General features: G+C 46.7%; 1 protein-coding gene across 2 annotated transcripts; it reads left to right on the top strand.

The window, feature by feature from the left end:
- The first annotated feature begins 4,818 nt into the window (after window positions 1–4,818).
- On the top strand, window positions 4,819–17,797 carry trib1 (tribbles pseudokinase 1). 2 transcript variants are annotated; one of them, XM_037093218.1, is made up of 3 exons: window positions 4,819–4,838; window positions 11,382–11,674; window positions 15,155–17,797. In XM_037093218.1, exons 2-3 carry the CDS (start codon window positions 11,391–11,393, stop codon window positions 15,627–15,629), a joined length of 759 nt encoding a protein of 252 aa, XP_036949113.1. In that variant the 5' UTR covers window positions 4,819–4,838; window positions 11,382–11,390; the 3' UTR covers window positions 15,630–17,797. The 2 variants fall into 2 exon arrangements, with proteins under 2 accessions (XP_036949113.1, XP_036949112.1); XM_037093217.1 differs by lacking the exon at window positions 4,819–4,838 and adding an exon at window positions 9,731–10,459.
- Window positions 17,798–18,748: the final 951 nt, after the last annotated feature.

Here is an 18,748-nt window from a genome sequence, read left to right as displayed (position 1 = left end):
AAGTTACAGCTGTTCTGATTGGCCACATTCCAAGGTGAAGTGAAACAAGAGAAGGTGACATGTGATCGCTGTTTAAATATGGAGGATAGTGATGTACATTTCAGGAAAATTTCTCCTCAGATGCAGTTATTGAAATGCATACCGTTGACGGAATCTTACTTTGCATAGTTGAGACATAGCATTAAAATCCTCGCAAGTGAAAAGGTAACTAGCTTGGCGACCAGGCTGGGGTAACTTGGAATTTTCAGCCTGCAGGTCGCCAGCTTTTGAGGGTGACGTTGTTTTTCTTGTTTTTTGTAATGGTGAGGATTTTAGAAAATGGTCACTGCCTAAAATAGGCTGCTAATGGCAAGCTCATGCCAGCAGTCAACATCTGGTGAGTCAGATTACACTTGCTTGTACATCCAGGATTTGATGGAGGTAGCTGTGCTACGAAACGTAAGCGAGAGTGTCCAGTGGCTTTGGAAAGTGGGTGTGAATGTCAAATTGCCACTTTTAAGAAACGCTAGATGCAGATGCAGCAGGGGCTTTTACAGGCTGTTTAATCGTTCACTGGTAGCATACTGACGCCACTTGTTCTCCATGATGAACTGAAAGCGAAGAGAACATCTTTTGTGGTTGCCCAGGGTACATTTTGTGTTGGAGGCTTCTTATCTCTAAAGGATGAAAATACTCAAAGCTATTTACAGTAAAGTCTGAAGATTATTACATAACTTGGACACTTTTCCTGGGAAGACAAGTCGCTGCCGAGTCTTTAAACGTTCTCACTGCTCCGCAAACAAAAGATTTAAATCCACTGTATGAGGGTAGGGACAGAAGTCTCAGCAGTGGAGATCTCAAATCCCTCTGCGAATTCAGCCAAAACTTTAGACGCCACTACAGTAATATTGAAAATGTTCTAATTAGAGAACTTCTTCATGCAGATTCCGGGGGAGAACAGATAGTAGATGGTGCACCATTCAAACAGACCAGGGGAAAAGATGTCTTGCAAAAACAGCGTCAAATATTTGAAGAAGTTCTGGATCAACAGTTTCGAGCTTTTGAACAGTTCAAGACGATTCTGGGAAATAGTGTGCCACTTTCTGGTCTGCTATCTCCCCCTTAATTAGGGAAGTTGTACCATCACGATTCACCAGGGACGAGCGTCGATGAATGAATTCCTTTGAAAGATTTTAGTGCCTCTTTCAATAACATCATGTGTACTCCTTTATGATGACATTCTGCCGTTGAAACTCAAACACAAACTTCATGAATGTTAACCCACATTTTCAACATCCTTCAAAACTGATGAAACGCCAAGAAACGCGGGGCCTAATTTTCAGCAGCCACGGAGTCTGCCGTTAATGGAGCAACGCTCGGCTTTCATCTTTCTCCCGTGAGTTGTAGTGCAATCATATCATTAAAAGCTCTGCGTTAGGTAATTTGTGAGGAGTGACAGGTTGTTGTTGCTGGCTGAATGGTAGGTGCGCATGTGTACACACAAACACTCTCCTGTCTTTTTTTTTTTCCGCCCGCTCTTCGCTTCCTCTTTTCTCCCGCTGGCCTCGCCCCGGTTCAGGCAGTGTGTTCCAATGCATGGGAAATAATTGGTCATCCCTTTCATCATGGGATTATGAGAATAAATCTCCTTTTGGAGCGGCGCAGCGCTAACAGTCATTGAAATCCTGTTACATGGGGTATTATCCTGCAATTAATTGCTTTTTCCAAACGCTAAGCTCGTCTCTCTCCCTCTCGCGTTCGCACACTTTGATAAATTTACTACTGCCTGACTCGCTCTGGAAAGAGGTTTGGGGTTAAGGGACTTGTAGAGGGGATTGGTAACAAATAAGAGAGGTTTTTTTTTTTTTTTTCCCCCCTGTCCCTCTCTCTCACTAGAGGTGTCATTAATGATGATCCAGCCTCTTGTGTTTTGGCTGGCGGATGTACTTTGTGTCCTCCGCTTTTCTAAAATGAAGGGGAACTGAGGATCCGCTCACGTCATAACGTAATTTAGTGTAGGTATGCGAAAATCAAGACGCCCCTTCTGAGCAGCAGCTGTAGCTTATCTTTCATCGAGCGGCGCACAGGAGATTAATGTTGGGTGACACTTTCACGTGCCATCCTCCGAGGCGCTGTCTGTGAAGGAATACTTTTAACACGCAGTTCAAATAAATCAAGGCAAGTGGGAAAGTGTGTGAGAGAGAACATGAAGAAGAGACAAAACAAGCACACACACACAGCTGCTTTGTTCGGTATTAATTTGCAGATGTTAGCATGCTAACACGCTGAAATACGACAGAGAACATTTCACCCACTACACAGACGAATGTTCGCATTCTCACCATGAGCATGTCAGCATGCTACAGTTAGCATTAAGTTCAAAGCAACTAGTATCAAATAATGCACTGAAGCGTTGACAGAATAATCCCCCCCAAAAAACTCCTGACCTGGAACAGCAACTCCAAAACTTGGCAAAAATGTTGACTCTGCTGTCACACACGCAGAAACAGGGTCGGATGAAAGGAAATGTTTCACTGATGGGGACAAAATCGATTCAAACAACTATTAATATATTGCTTTGGAAACACTGCTCATCCAAGGATCACGGATCCAAGGATATGAATACGAGGTACAGTCCAACTGATGGCTAAGGTGGCTCAGGCTAGCGTGGCCGCCAACGTCTTGCTTTGATTCTGTTGTAGATTTTTCACGCTTACCCTTTGATCTAAAATTCTCACGCTATCTTCCAACTCTCCCACTGTCTACAAAGGTGAACGGTCACCAAACAGTACAATCGCTCTCTGTTTTTCTATAAATGACGATCACTTCCTGTTTCCTTTTTCTTAATCAGTGTTTTCTCATTCCACTGAGGGTGACATCATGGGCTCGTCCTGGCTGAGCGGAGACGGCTTGTGCAACTTCACTGATGAGCTAGTGACAGCATGGTAGTGACGTGTGTTGTAGCCGAAGCGCACAAAGACACACACACACACACACACACACACACACACACACACACACACAATTGAAATGCACTTCCCATTACCAACAGGAAACCCCTTGAGTCATCCTGGAGTGGAGCTCTGAGTATAAGCGAACTGTTTCAGTGAAATCATGTGTTGATGTGTGACGGAGAAGGACGGAGTTATGAAATGAGGTTCTTAGGACATGAAGGGAAGTGAGCTGAAGATTTCAAGTGAAATTCTGCTGATGATGGTTGAAGAGAATACCAGGTACATGGATGACCTTTCCAGTTAAAAGTGTCTTTTACTTCCTCACTTGTTTACTAGGTAAAATTGCATATCCTTTATATGCTGCAGAACAATGGGATAGTCTTCTAGCAAGTCTAAAGTTAATCTTTGTCCTTCAAAAGAATGGTTTCTCGGTCATTTTTAGCCTCAGAGACTGGAGCATATTCATCCGCGAGGCCCACAATGGATATGAATTGTGTTTTTATCTGTGATGACAATACAGTCAATTGGCCGTTTCAGTTAAATCATGTGTTTGTGGTATTAACAGAGCCTGGGTTGCATAACTGGTTGCGACATAATTATATTTCCAAGACATGAAGGGCTTTTACAATTTATGTGCAAATGTGGCCTTAAAAGGTTGACAAATTAAAGAGAAAAAAGAGGAACATAAAGAAAGCACATGCTTCTAAACATGCTACTGTATGGGTTGCAGAGTGTGAAAATAGTGTGAATACAGGCCATGGCTTTGACATCCAAACAAGCTGAACCTCTAGGGGAGACTACTTGAAACACTAAATTATAGGAAATCCTTTGAAAGACAGAGGCACTTGTATTAAAGGAGAACCAATACTGTGTATCTGAAATCCCTGTGTTGTTGTTGTGCCTAGAACATCAATATTAATGTTGTTCCTGGATCATTAAAACAAAACAAAAAAAAATGACATTGATGCTGATGTCATTGCTCTTCAACTCATGCTGGTGTTCATGACTGGTGCTAACCTACATGGGGGTGAAGGGAGACGCTCCTTCTTACCTTCTAACTATGGTCAAACCCCACAACCTTGTAGAAAATGTATTGCCCCCTTCACTCCTTGGTCTTGTTTCACTCAGCCTGGTCTACTTAGAGTAGCGTAATGAACTCCACACCAAAATATGGACGGCAGATGTCCATCCTCCACTATAAGTTTGGGGTTTTCGATGGCATGTCTTCCTCTCTACAAGGTTACTGGGGAAACAGTTCTGGGTGATTGTTCTGGTGCTCAGTGAAAACCAGCGCAAGTAAGAAAGTATCACAAGAGAGGCACCTGTAGCATTTTCAAGGATTTTGAAGTGCTAGCTCAGTGGGCTAAGCAATGTTAATATTAATGGTATTCACTCGCTGACGTCGCAAACCTAGATTTTCAAGGTTGAACTCCATTTGAATGCACTAATTGTAATTTAATTTGGACAAAAGGGTCTTCAAAATGAACGTAATGGTTGTCTCTGCACTATATATGGTTCTCACTTCCCCTACATTTGCCACTAAAAAACTACAAACACAAGCAGTCTCGCTCCAGGACCAATGCGTAGTTGTTTCATTCTGAGCTACTGTAGAAACATGGCGGTGCAACATGGCGGACCCTGTGAAAGGGGACTCGCTCCCTCTCTAGATATCAGCGCCACATTCTTAGGCTGTGCTTTTCTATCCTGTTTCTGAAGGCCCGCTGCCCTGCATGTTTTGCGCGCTTCCCTGCCCCGCCACACCTGATTCAAATGATCAACTCGTCGGCCCCGCTGAAGCCTTATAACGACCCGTTCATTTGAATCAGGTGTGTATGGGCAGGGAAACATCTGAAGCATGCAGCACAAGGTGCCTCCAGGAGCAGGACTGAAAAACGCTGTTCTGAGGTAACAAAAAACAGAAGGATTTTTTATTTTTTTTAAAGCGAATATACACCAATGAAAGCAACTAAATTTCAGCCATTATTCATAATTATGAATACCATATTTCATTTTGGCTAATAGAGCTTAAATCCTCCACCTTTAAAGGCGGCAGGGCACGTAGGGTTGCATTTGGGAAGCTTCGTTCCGTTGTTGTCAGTGCGGCGATTATTTCTGAAAAGATGAAGCGTGACTGCGTTGTCATCATTTCTGTTTCACATTTGTCATCAGAAGAACAACCAACATTCCTCTATTGACAAATGTATTATTCTTAGCATGATAAAGAGAGCGTGTCCACCCACAGTAAATGCATTGTCATCATCCGCGTGTCACCACATTCCACCCAATTTTTCATCAGAAAACGGACTGGGTCTCAACTTTGCATCGTATTTTCTTTCTGGGAGGTGAAAATGAAAGTAACAGCCGGTTCAAGGAAACAGGGACGTGGTCTTGGGACGGCCACTTCACGTGAACGCAGTGTTGGTGCTACATGAATTTTACTTTCAGCTAAAAGTTTACAGCTTCTCAGAAGACCTTTGGGGAAGTCTTTGTGCTGAGTGTGTGCAAACATGACAACTCCCCTATGTGGGAACAAATGTTTTCAATCAATGGGGAACCATGTGTAGGTGTGTGTTCTCATGTTAAAACAATTAGCGGTCATGTGCAGTCAAATCTGAGTGGAGCATATTGTGAAAATGAAAAGTATGTATTAAACCGGGTTTCGAATGGCACAAATCATTTGTGTTGCCAAGAATGCGAAGTCTCTGACCAAGTCTGACTCAACCCAGCAGATCAAAGAAATAGTGATGGACAGATCGGGATAACTAGCAAAGGAAAGCAGACATTTCTGGCCAGACTTCAGTCTGGAGTCCATCCACATGAAACAATCCCCCAACCCCGGCTCCTGGTTTGATTGATTGTCCCTGAGGTCAGCCAGGGTTGTGAAAATATAGAGCATATTGAGTAGAGGTGGTTATAGCGGGCTGATGACTAATTTTGGATGAGACCTCAACACTTGAGTTCATGGAGTTCACAGCATCGAGGAGCTTAAGTCAAGATGTATAGTAGACAAGGGTAGGATCACAGTCTAAATCCCCCCTTCTTGGTTTTTTTTTTTTGCTTTATAGGCAGAATTTACACTGACAGAGAAGACGTTCAGCCATCTTTTATTGCTAACATATAGCCAAACATGCCCACTTCCATCTCCCACACTCCTCTACTTCTACATTCATAGCAAATTGTCAGCTGTCCAAAGACACAATGCTAATGGCAGGCAACCAGACATTTGCAGAAAACAGGTTCTGCTTTACAAAAATTCAAAAAAAAGGAAAAGTGGCAGCACTATGCAGCCAATAGTGGAAGATGATGGAGCTCTGAAAAAGACTGGTGTTGCATACAGTATCCTCACTTCCTTCTACCCTGAAACGATCTTTTTCAGATGTTTAGAAACGGGTTCAAAGTTTATTCAAAGTGTCTTCGGCCCTGGAAGGGTTTTGCTCCCCAGTTGCAGAGATACATACCTTCTGTCCATGGAGGGATGAAAATGTCTGACGTACAATGTGCAGAGACTTTTGGCTAACGGAGACATTCTGGAATCTGGTGTTCTGGTCATCTTCAGAACCAAATGTGCATTACATACTGGACGACAGCTGTGAATGAACATCAGGGTAAAACTCAGGTAGCACTGGTTGAAGGAAACTTTGACTTTGACGGTCACAGTCGCTGGCTTTGTGTCTCTGTGATGGATAAACTTTCTCACGAAACGCCACAGTAGGAACATGACAGGTGTAAATGATATTAATGATGGCCGAATTGCATTTAGTTGCCTCAGTCTCAGGGTCAATGCTGAGACAGGTGAAAAGAATCATTAGTTGTTATTCCAAGTAAGAGATACTGGGATTTTTTTCACAACTACAATTTCTTCCAGTGGTTGAAAAACAAAACTGGGAACCTAGTGTGTAGCAGGTACGGACAGTGTGCTCTTGGGGACATAATTAAGGACGGTACACGCCTCTTCATTTTGAAAGAAAAACAGGCAACGCGGAACTTCCAACACTCCCACGACCAGTGGTGTAACGTCATCCCTCATGAAGTCAGAGACGGACTCAACAAACCAAAATAGCTTCTAAGTGATTGCCACGGAATCTAAAAAAAAATGTATGTTAACACAAATCAAATGATACAGCTAATGAACAATACGATACACTATTTGTTCGCATCTGGTTTTGACTGTTAACTAATATTAACATGACTTAAGTAGGTCATTTAGGATATGGTGTCACTATTAGGGCCCTTACAGACGCACCAGGCGATGGTGGGCCGTTGGCGAATAGTGGGGCCTTCGGTGGGCGTCCATGGTTGTTGCGGTGTGTCCTGCACCGCTTTCACAAATCGACCCTTGTCAACGGCTATTCAACCAACTGAGCAAGTTTAGATTGGTGAGAGAAATAAGTCTGATCGGCTGTTCAGCTTAGCTAATCAGTGGACGAGACGAGAAACAGAAAAAGGAAGGGGAAAGCCCCAAACCATCTAGCACGGTTTCTCCTTATTTTTTCGCCTCGGCCTCTTCGCCCGTTGCCACGTTCTCAACTAGAAGTGGCTTCGTTAGCACGAGAGCTGTCCTAAGTCCTCAGCCACAAGGCATCAATCACCGTTACTCACTATCCGCGCCGGCAAGGCCCATCTGATCAAGCGCTCAACTAAGCCTTTGATGGGGATAATCTAAAGGTAATTTCACGTGGGTTTTACGATTTCAAAACGGATCAAGATTTCACTTTCAAGCCGAGTCTTGAGGTGGGCAGGTGGAGCCGCGAGTCCGCGTGTCTGACTGGAGCTCACTCGCAAGTCTGCGGCTCCATTCGGAGCAGCTCAAATGAAGAATAATTAACAGCGATGGCTGGCTGTCAGCCAGATCAGACTGAACTATTCTCAGCGCGGATCAATTCCCAGCCTCTCTTTACCGCCGCTGCTGGTGAGTGACTCAGCTAATTATAACAAGGGAGAGCATGCCCTGAATACTGTTTTCTCCTCTGGCTCACTGGCTTGGCGACGCAGCCGCACTCCCACAAAGGCACTGTATACACACATACAACACACACCCACGCCCACACACACACACACACACGCTGATTGACGAGCTGTATTCTGCAACATAAACTGCTTTGTGTAAGAGTAATGCACAGCTTATACATGTGGACCGGCGTGACCTTGTGAATCCAGTCCAACTTATTACTTACGTACGCATGCAGGCGCAGCATGTGTACAGCCACCAACACAAACAAGTCAGTTTTTTCCAGTGTACATCTGAATGCTGTGTCACACACAAACAAGCAGAAAAAAACATGCATCATCACCACCAGGTCCGCTCTATTGTCAGATAACAATAAACACTTTTTTTTTTTTTCTTTTTTTGTTCGGGCCATCAGCAGCCGTTCCCACAGTGACGCTTCACCCGGCTGGTTTGAAACTTCTTAGAAAACAGAGAGCCAGGAAACCTGTTCCTGTGCCTGCTCGACGGCATGACAAGCACACTTGCTCACGGCGACAATCACACGCGCATCAATCAGCTGGGTGAGTCACCTTACTCATAGGACGACCACTGCACAAAGAAAGAATGCCGGGGCCCTAAAAATAACAGGCCGTCATTCCTGTGGAATCCGCCGGCTCGTCCGTGTTTGGACGGCCTGCCGAGACAGGTTCACATGACCTTTTTGAGTCAGGCCCAGGCCCAGCCCCCCCGGTTAAGTGCGTGACCTCTCGTCGGAAGGAACCGAGGAAAAGAAAGGAACGATCTGGAGCGGCGTGCTTCTGTTTGGCAGGAGGGGCGAGAGTGTGTGCACACACGGGCCAGCTGGTGCTCCGTGTCTGAGCGAACGGCCGGTCTGCTGCAGCCACCGGGCTCGTTCGACGCGAAGACGGAGAACTCTTGCGCAACACACGCACCGGTCGTGTGCGTGCGCGTGTTATTACCTCGCACCTCGGCTCATCGCAGGAATGTTTCTCGAACTCTCAAGTAACAGCAAACACACACACACACACACACACACACTTCCCTGATTGCACTTTTGTTTTGTTTTGTTTTTTCAAGACTATGGCACAGTTTTCCCAAATTATCGGCATGCTCGGTCGGTCGATCAGCGTGTCCGTGTCAGCTATGATGTTGTTTACGGAGCCGCGCTGGCATATTTTATGTGAATGCTTATAGCCCAGCGCCCGACGAGGCTTTATGGGGGTGAGTCATATCCACATAACAAACAGGCTCCGCATGGGAAAATATCGTGGCGATGTTAAAGCGAGAGTTAAGGCTCACACAGACACACACACACACACAGACACACACACACACATAGTGGGGCTTTGTGCCGGCTGGTTCGCAGCGAAAGGCGCAGCGTTTGGAGAGCAAACACTTTCAGGTGCCACGCAGGAGGCCCCTGCTGCTGGCGGAGAGATTGTTGCAACATGGCACTAAGCGCTGGAAGAACTGAGTCAGAGGAAGACTTTTAAAAGGGGTTGTTAATTATTGTCTAAGACATGATAAGCAGCAGCAGCAGCTCCTCTCACATGCTCAGGCTCCTATTTTTTATTACTTTTTTTTTCTTTTTTTTTCAGTCAGATCTCAGAGAGGAATTCACGACTCCATGACAAACAAGAAGGGGGCGGGGGGGGATCACGTTAACGTTTGCACCATATGCTCAGGCAGCCTCCCGTGAAAGGTAATACGGCAGGAGGTTTCATCAGAGCCGCTCGAGCTGAGCTGGAGTCGGTGCCGTTACAGGATTGCTCAATGGTTGTGTCACCACCAGGAGGCTGGACCGGTCGGGCGGAGTGTTTTTGAGCTCTGATCTCAACATCACCGGAGCTCGCTCGCTCACTCACTGCCTCACTCTGAGCGTGAGGCGGTCTCTCTTCCTCTCTCCCCCTCTCTCTCCCCTCTCTCACACACACTCTCTCTCTCTCTCTTTTCCTTTCTGTCTCTCTCACCCAGTCTGGACTCAGAGGGACCGGGATTTTTTTTTTTTTTCTCACCAAAAGAAAAGTACACAGAAGCTTTCAGAGGCGCGAGCAAGAGGACCTCGGTCTGGATTATCACCGAACCAGAGAACTTTCATTATTTTCATTTTTTTATTTTTTTGATAGGCACGGGGAAATGGAGCGCGCAGTGTGTAGTTTATTCTAAGGACACATCCCAAAGCAAGTGTTTTGTTTTGTTTTTTGTTGTCTTTTTCTTTTTTTCTTTTTTTTCCTTTTTTTTTTTTTTTTATCGCGGTGAAATCTGTCTCGTCGGGATGAACTTGCAGTGGAGCAGCCCGGCACCAGCCTGCATCCGCACCGGGAGAGTCGCGCACAAGCGGCTGGACTCGGACGACCAGCCGCCGGCCAAATGCGCCAGGCTGAGCGCCGAGGCGGGGGACACGCAGGGACTCCTCGGCACCTCTCCCGGGTCCCCCGTCAGCCCCGTCTCCAGCCCCGTCCCGGCGACCCACCAGGGGCCATCCCGGATAGGACCGTTCCTGCTTCTACCTCTGGCGGACCGGGAGAGCGTGCACAGCGCGATGAACACCGACACCGGCGATGAGCTACTGTGCAAGGTATGCGCAATCCCAGCCATTGTGCAATTTCTCTGAATGAATGGTGTTTCAAGACAAGCGCGTTGCTCAATCGCCTGTCTGACATGTCATCGGCGTTGCAGCCGACTTTTTCACCCGGCTTTCGCTGCTCTCACGCGAAATGTGTCGACAGCAGCCGCGTTGCTTCATCGTTTAATAAATCTGCAATAATAATAATAATGATAATAAACTCTGATTATATTATAAATCTGTTGACAAGCACATGAAAGAAGAGCCAGGCATACCCCCACCAAAAAAAAAAAAAATAATAAAAAATGCCTCGCTGTGCTGTGCTGCGTTCAAGCCCACCTATCCTCGTCTGTCAACTCGGGCTCGTTTGCATACACGTCACTGCAATACGGCACGCCGTGACACACGAGCCGAAAAAAAAAAAAAAATGAAAAATGCAAACATGCGAGACAAAGAGACACTCTCGTGATAAGGATCTGCCCCGATAACGACAGTGCCCCCCCCCCCCCCCATCCATCCATCCATCCATCCACCCCCCTCCTCTCCACCTCTGTTCCGCATCTGTTTGCTTTTGCACCGTAGACTGACTCTGCAGGCGTTTGGCTTTGTTGATTAATAAAGTTAATCGCCTCATGCTTCGGGGATTCATTTGTCACGCTCATGCAAAAAAAAGAAGAAGAAAAAAACAGGGTATGGAGCCGGAATCAAAGGCGCATCCCACGCCTGCCTTTTTTTTTTTTTAACTCGCTGCCAAATTTGCATGCCTGTTTCCTCAGATGATCATTAAGAGCACACTGACCTACTGCATCCTCCCTCTCTCCCCCTCCTTTTCTCTCTCTCTCTCTCTCTCTCTCTTGCTCACTCCCTTCCTAATTTCCATCCTGCATCCCCATCCCTCCCCCTCTTCTTCTTCTACTCTCTCCTCTCCTCCCAGGTTTTCAATATGGGGGTGTACCAGGAGAAGATCAGACCCTACGGGGTCCTCCCAGCCCACAAGAACGTGGCCGGCATCAGGGACATCATCCTGGGCGAACGCAAGGCCTACGTGTTCCTGGACAAGGACTTTGGGGACATGCACACCCTGGTGAAGAGCTGCCGCAGGCTGGACGAGGAGCGCGCCTGCGGGCTCTTCCGTCAGGTGGCCCTGGCCGTGGCCCACTGCCACCAGGCCGGCATCGTGCTGGGGGACCTCAAGCTGCGCAAGTTCGTCTTCGCTGACGAGAAAAGGTGAGACGTGCACCTCCGCCAGGGAGGTGTCCCGCCCACAGTCTCGACACCTGAGACTGTTCGCACCTCTCAGCAGTTTGCATCCACCTCTGAGTGCGTCGGTTAACTCCGTCTGTTAAATGTAGTTTTGGGAGAGGAGCTTGAATCAGAAGAGAAGAAAACAAGAGCAGAAACTGAATAAATCAGACCCTTTCTTCCTCCTGTCTGACTTCACACAGCGTTCTGGGGACCCAATAACCATCTGAGGCCCCCCCCCCCCCTCCGTTGTTTAGTTGTGGAGACAGCATGTATCAGATAAATACATCTGTAACATGAAACGCTCCTGGTTTTTAAATTTCATAGTGCACCTTCCGATGCGTGCGAGTGTAGCGGGGACGTGCCGGTGAAGGCAGCAGCTGATACACTCAGGCCATGTGTGCAGATATCGATGTGGGCACAGATAGAGTAGGAGGTTCTGTACTTGTGGAGGCAGACTGCATCGCTTCCCAGATTCTCGCCCTCTCTGTCTGTCTCCCTTTCTCACTCTCCCTCGATGTGTCTCTTTGTGTGCGTGTTTGTTTTGCATGCGTGCGTGCGTGTGTGTGTGTGTGTGTGTGAATGCAGTGGGTGGCAGTTCTGGCAGAGCCGCTAGGCGAGGCTGGTGAATGAGACAATCACTCCCCCCCCTCCTGCGGCCTATATCTTAGAATGTATTTATTGCTCATTATTTATTAAGAAATTACATCACAGATGCGCTGCGGAAACGACCGATGCTCCCGACGAGGGATTCATTCAAACACACTTCTTTCATCCGTGAAAGGAGGAGTTCAGATTCAGAGTGACTTCTCCCACACTCACACACACACGCTCACATGCCTTTAATGTCTGCGTCCATAAATGCTGCAGGAACACACACAAAACCCCTGCTTACAAAACTATTTGTCGCCTCTTTGCCCTTGCGTCACTCTGTTTCCTGTAAGTCCCCCCCCCCCCCCCCCCCCACCACCACCACCACCACCCCTCCTCCTCCAGCTTTTTTCCAAATGCCCTTTTTTCGTGGAGACGTTTTCAACAGTAACATTCTGCAGCCGTGACCTCTGGGTCTGGGGGGTCACGCCAGATGAATGAGAGCAGACAGCCCAGTGAGAGAAGTTGAAGTTGGTTTGCGTCCCTCTGATAGCTATACGGCTGCAGAGCGATGAGTCACAGTGTATATGTGCAGAGGGGAAGAGGAGGAGGAGGAAGAGGAGGAGGAGGAGGGGGGGTGCCTGCAGAGCTCATTTTCTCTCTTTCTTTCTTTGTGTGTGTGTGATTCTTTCTTTGTGTGTGTGTGGGTGTGTGTGTGTGTCCATACATCTTTGTATGGGTGCTGATTACATGTACAGAGCTGCAAAGTTTGTTTATTTTTATCCATAACCGAGTATTTAATGTCGGCCTGGTGGCAACAATGCAACATTACAAGACCCACGAGATACACTTGACCCTGCAGTCGCGCGATGACATGTTCCCTGGCGACGTACGTACCGCGGTGCCACCGCCGATGATCCTCCCGTGATGCAAATCCAAAGCTGCAGATCTTTGCTGATAGCGTTAGATGGCGAGCGCGTGTGTGTGCGTGTGTGTGTGTGACATCATGGAATTTCTCCAGAAAGTCTTCTATTTTGTACACCCCCGCTGTCCAATCACAGACAGTCAGACTTACGACACAAGTCTGCGTATGACCTCATATATTTTCTCATACATTCCTCCAAAGCAAAAGAGAAGGAGAAAAAAAAACAAACAACAAGAACACAAACACAATCAGGCATCCTTCAAACCGTCTGTGATGCAATGTCCCGGCCAACAATGCAGCGACTCGCGACGGAGACGGAGAAAGTCACAACAGTTTGACAAATCTCCGCACACACACACACACACACACACACACACACACACACAGAGTGCAGTTGGAAAAGCCAGTTTAGGGAAGGTGACTAGCACTATGAAGCATGCAGCGTTTCACTGCTGGGCCAGCCTCCCGTGCGTCACTGATGTGGCAACAGCCATTTGAGGGTAATTATGGGATGGCTGGCGCCGCGAGTGTGGGACCCAGGTGCAGATAGCCTCGGCGAGAGAGAGAGAGAGAGAGAGAGAGAGAGGAGGAGAGAAGATATGTACTCTCAACAGAAGGATGAGTCACTCTCTCCACCCCTCTACCTCTCTGTGCTCTGTTTCCTTTTCTGTCTGCAGCTCTCCACTCCTGACTTATTTCCTCCACTATCTTGGTGTTTTAAATATCTGTTGCTTTCTATCTTGGTCCTCGCGGCTGTCTCTCTTTTCATCCTCTCTTTCGATGCCGTCTATTTTTCTATCCGTGGCTTCTTCTCCGGCCACTCGTCTGACATCTGAAGTGGCTCACGGAGTCGCCCCCCCACCCCGGTGGCAGTGAAAATGGCACACTTCTTTATGTGCGTTTGACTTGATAACTCCTCCGTGACTGTGTTAGCCCCTCGGAGCAAATCTCAAGAGGAGCAAATAGCTCTTTAATTAATAACACAACACCTCTGTTGCCGCAGAAAATGAATCCATACTAGCCATAGATTTCGCTGCAAAAAGTTTCCCATCATGTGCTTTATCGTCTTTGCCTCATTCTAGAAATACACCCTCACAATCTCAGTTGCTCTGCCTCTGCGCTACATGTATGTCCTGTCATTAACATGGCTAAATATAGCAGTGTGTGTGTGAGTGTGTGTGTGTGTGACGAGGAGGAGGAGGAGGGCGCTGGCGTGTATTTATATGTGTGTTTATGTGACCGTTTGTGCCAGGAAGTCATTGGAAATTTGCTTAGGCAGCTCTGCAGCTCAAATGGGACTCACCAATGTGCACTTAGGTCACTGTAAGTTCACTGGTGTCTAGTGTGTGCGTGCGTGTGCGTGCGTGTGCGCATGCGTGCGTGTGTCCATCTGTCTGTCTGCTGTGCAGTTTACAACAAGGCTAGAGGAGGGATGCTTGTTTTTCCATGATGCAATCAGTGATCTACATTCAACAGATCTCTGAAATGTTTGACAGTGTTATACAAAGACATCATTAGAAATAGACTCTCTCTGTCTCACACACACACACACACTCAGTGAAGCACTAAATAAAGGAATCACATGTGTTTTAAGTACCATACATGGGAACCATACATAACTTTGGGCTTTGGGAAATTGTGACAAAGTGCACGATATAGTTTTGGGAAAGAAATTTTAATCAGAAGAGAACGATTCATTGACTGATTCTTTTTCTATGCATAAATAAACAAATTGACCGCAAAGGACAACATAGTTTGTTATGGTTTTACTTTATTTATATCTGGCAGACCGCTGAGTTTGTATTATTGCCTCACTAATATATAAATGTTCATATTCCGAGTTTGAATTTCTTTTCCAAAACTACTGTGCCCCTTTTATCGAAAACAAAGTAATCTCCTAAATTTTTCAGTACATCTGACCGTATTTACATTTTTTTTTCCCCCCACAGGACGCAGGTGAGACTAGAAAGCCTCGAGGACTGCCGCGTCCTGGAAGACCCCGACGACGACTCCATGTCGGACACCCACGGCTGCCCTGCTTACGTCAGCCCGGAGATCCTCAGCAGCTCCGCGCCTTACTCGGGCAAGATGGCCGACATGTGGAGCCTGGGGGTCATGCTGTACACCATGCTGGTTGGCCGCTACCCCTTCCACGACCCCGACCCGGCCACGCTGTTCTCCAAAATCCGCAGAGGCCAGTGCTGTTTGCCAGAGGGCCTGTCGCCCAAGGCCAAGTGTCTGCTCCAGAGCCTGCTGCGGAAAGAACCCTCTGAGAGACTCACGGCGGCTGAGCTGTTCGCTCACCCGTGGTTCCACCAGCCGCCGTCGTCGCAGGAAGTGGCGCTGGGTGAACAGGAAGTGAGCTCGGCGGAACAGATGGTGCCGTCCTTTGACGCGGAAGAGGACGATGATCTGTTCTGCTGACGGACTCAATTCAGCTGCGTCTGGCTGAGGGACCAAAACAGAAATGGCTATGAGGGACTCGTCGTTGTTGTTGTTGTTTTTTACATTGGCACTTTTTAGAAACCCATTTGTGTACTGTCGAGTGTACATACACCCTCAAGCTTTCTACAAAAAACTTACTGTACTGTATTTTGTTGTCGTATACGTGTTACTTGCTAAGGGCATTGTCCACAATGATCATTCATTGTGTTCCAATATGTGTGTGTGTGTGTGTGTGTGTGTGTGTGTGTGTGTGTGTGTGTGTGTGTTTTTCGTTTTTTTTGTTTTTTCGTTTGTTTTTTTTAATAATTTGGTGCTAAAAGATATAACTCAGAATTTGCCAGATCATGTCAACAAAATTATCTCTGCGGGCTCCCATGAGTGTACCACGGAATGATAACCCCACGGCGAATAAGACACCGATGCTTTGCTCTCAGCCTGGACGCTCTGAAGGGAGGCGAAGGAGAGCGGGATGTTGTTCCTCTCACTCTCTGACCAGGCTGGAGGCTTCACCGGCTGACTCACTCACCGACTGGCTCGAAGAAGGCCTAGTAAAAAGCTTTGGACGTCTCGCAGCAGGCAGTGTCACAGAGTGAGAAAGATGGTTTAGCAGAAGACTGATGTGTCACCCTCAGCAGGGGGGGGGGGACGCTGCGAAAGGTGTCTCGCTGCCAATCTGGCAACGTCTCAGCAAGTGGAAGAGCGTTTACAAATCTCACACCACGCGCAGAAGGTCGAGGGAGGCAGGGTGGCACTGATGTAAGGCTCAAAACAAGAAGAAAAAAAAAAGCCACAAAGCACTGGCACCGGGCTGACAGGGAGAGGGACGTTTTCTCCTTTTTTTTTTGGTTTGTTTTTTTTTTCAAAACATGCACAAACAAAAGCTAAATGAATCAGATAAAGGTTACATCTGAACAGGAAGCGTGCATTAACAGTCTGGCCTTGCAAAATTCTGATTGTAATCAATCTGTGTGTGGAGTTAGCCACAGCTAAACACTAACACTGACGCTATTGGTGTAAAAGAAAGAAACGCTGCGAGGGGGACTCACATGTCTTGGCAGCAGCCAGACACGACTGGATAATTTGCGCGCCCAGAGGCATGCTACAGTAGGAGTTCTGCGAAAAAAAGTGGAAATACGCAGAATTTCGGTTGGAACTTCCTCCTGACGCAACATGCTTTATCTCTCAATTCAGCGATGTTTGTTTTCTCTTAAGAAATTTCCAGTTAATGAAGCATCGAGTGAGAAAAAAACAGCAAAAAAAAAAGGAAGACCTCTCAGCTGTTTTGTTCTTTTCTGTCGGAACGTTATGTCGAGCCGTGTCGCTTTAACAAAGCCAGAGCTGTGCTGAGTGTTCGTGCCCGTATCACTGTGTTTCATAAACTGAACGGCTCTGAATCAGTCGCAGTCAGGCGGCGTTTGATGTCGGTTTGTCGGATGATGACTCAACACTCGAAGCGTGTCTGTGGAGAATGGCCCTGACCTTGGCTGGAAGAATCTGTTCTGACTGTTTCACCTCTCTAATGGTACTTTTTTTTTTCTTTCTCCCCCCCCCCTTAATTTGAAATGTTTCGCAGTTGAAAAGCTGCGGAGACTAGTCATCATAGTTAGTGACACAATGCGCCGCGCTCGAAAAAAATCTGTGACAGGCGGATGCGGTCCGCAGCCAGCTATCACATTCTGGCACAGTTGTTTTGACAATGGTACTAAGTCTCGGAAGCGCTGTGCATTAAAAGTTTTGGGTCACGAGGTTTGGCTGATAAAAAAAACAAAAAAAAAAACAAAAAAAAAATCATTGCAGTTCTTTTGAATATTCCTATTCTCATCTGCTTGAGACACCAGATGGGGGCAAACGTGTGACAATCTGAACTTGTTTCTCACAGAAAAAGTAATTTAAGAGATTTATGGTTTTCCTTTCTGGTTCATACATGTAAAAGCGAGTCACACCTTCATGTGACATGTAGAGTAAACTGACACGGGTGCACAAACTTCATATTGCACTGTGAATTATGTATTTGTGACACAACCTACAGGCTACTATTGGTCCAAACAGGTTACACACAAGAGATATATTCATTGTACAAAAGATGTAAATATGTATATTTGAAATATGTGTGGAGACGTTGAATAAAGATCACATTTTTTCATATTCACACGGCTGCTTCTTATTCATTTATGCCGCAGACACCTGCGCGTTGCACATGCCTCCGAGGTTTTTTTTTTTTTTTCTCTCTCTCCTGCAAGAATCGCTCTGCACAGCTCTTCATCACGGCGTCTGTACGCTTTCTCATTTTCCTCACTGCTTTCAATTTCATCCTCGCGAGCGAATAATAAAAAAACTCTCCCTCTCTCCATCTCTGCCTCCACTTTACTCTTCTCTGACCTTTGCGTAATGTAACATTTAACTCCTCAAACACACAAATGTCAATAGCGGGTCGGTGTCTTTTCCTGGAATACGCAAAGGGGAACACACACACACACACACACACACAAGCACACACCACTCTTCTCCTCGGCTTCAGGTGGAACACGAGGTCAGCCCATAAAACAGTGAACGCCGGCACTATTTAAACTCAAATGCGTATATCCTTCTTCATCTCATCCGCATTTGCTTATGAATCATTGTTTGACCTATAAGAGCTTAGCATGTCTCCACCGTCTGTGTGTTATGACTACCTCAGGCATGGCTGGCTGGGGCTTGCGTAAGTGTTGGGAGAGTGTGTGCGTGCGTGAGAGTGCGTGTGTGAACAAGAGTCAGATTAGGTATCAGCAGGGTAGCTGGAGTGTCTCAGCTGCTGGGAAGACGCCAAACCGAAGGTTACCCAACACATCAGAGCCAGGTTTGCTCGGGGGATGACAAGAGGGCCCCCAAAAGAAGGCGAGTCGTAGGTCAAGTAATGCGTGTGCGCGTGTGTGTGTGTGAATGGGTGTGTTTGAGAAGGGAGGTGGTTGTGGGAAAGTGTGTGAGGAAGTTGGTTTTGTTGACATGAAGAGGTCTGTGATTCAGACGTCATTATGGACATTTTTTTTTTTTTTTTTTTTTTTTTGCTAAGACCCGTCCCTTCTCTGCGTCCAATTGGTTGAGCGTGTCGGTTGGGTTGG

Source organism: Acanthopagrus latus, chromosome 3, assembly GCF_904848185.1.
Source record: "Acanthopagrus latus isolate v.2019 chromosome 3, fAcaLat1.1, whole genome shotgun sequence".
NCBI classification, from domain to species: Eukaryota; Metazoa; Chordata; class Actinopteri; order Spariformes; family Sparidae; genus Acanthopagrus; species Acanthopagrus latus.
The sequence above is the reverse complement of the archived record's forward strand: the minus strand, read 5'-3'. Positions and strand labels throughout refer to the sequence as shown.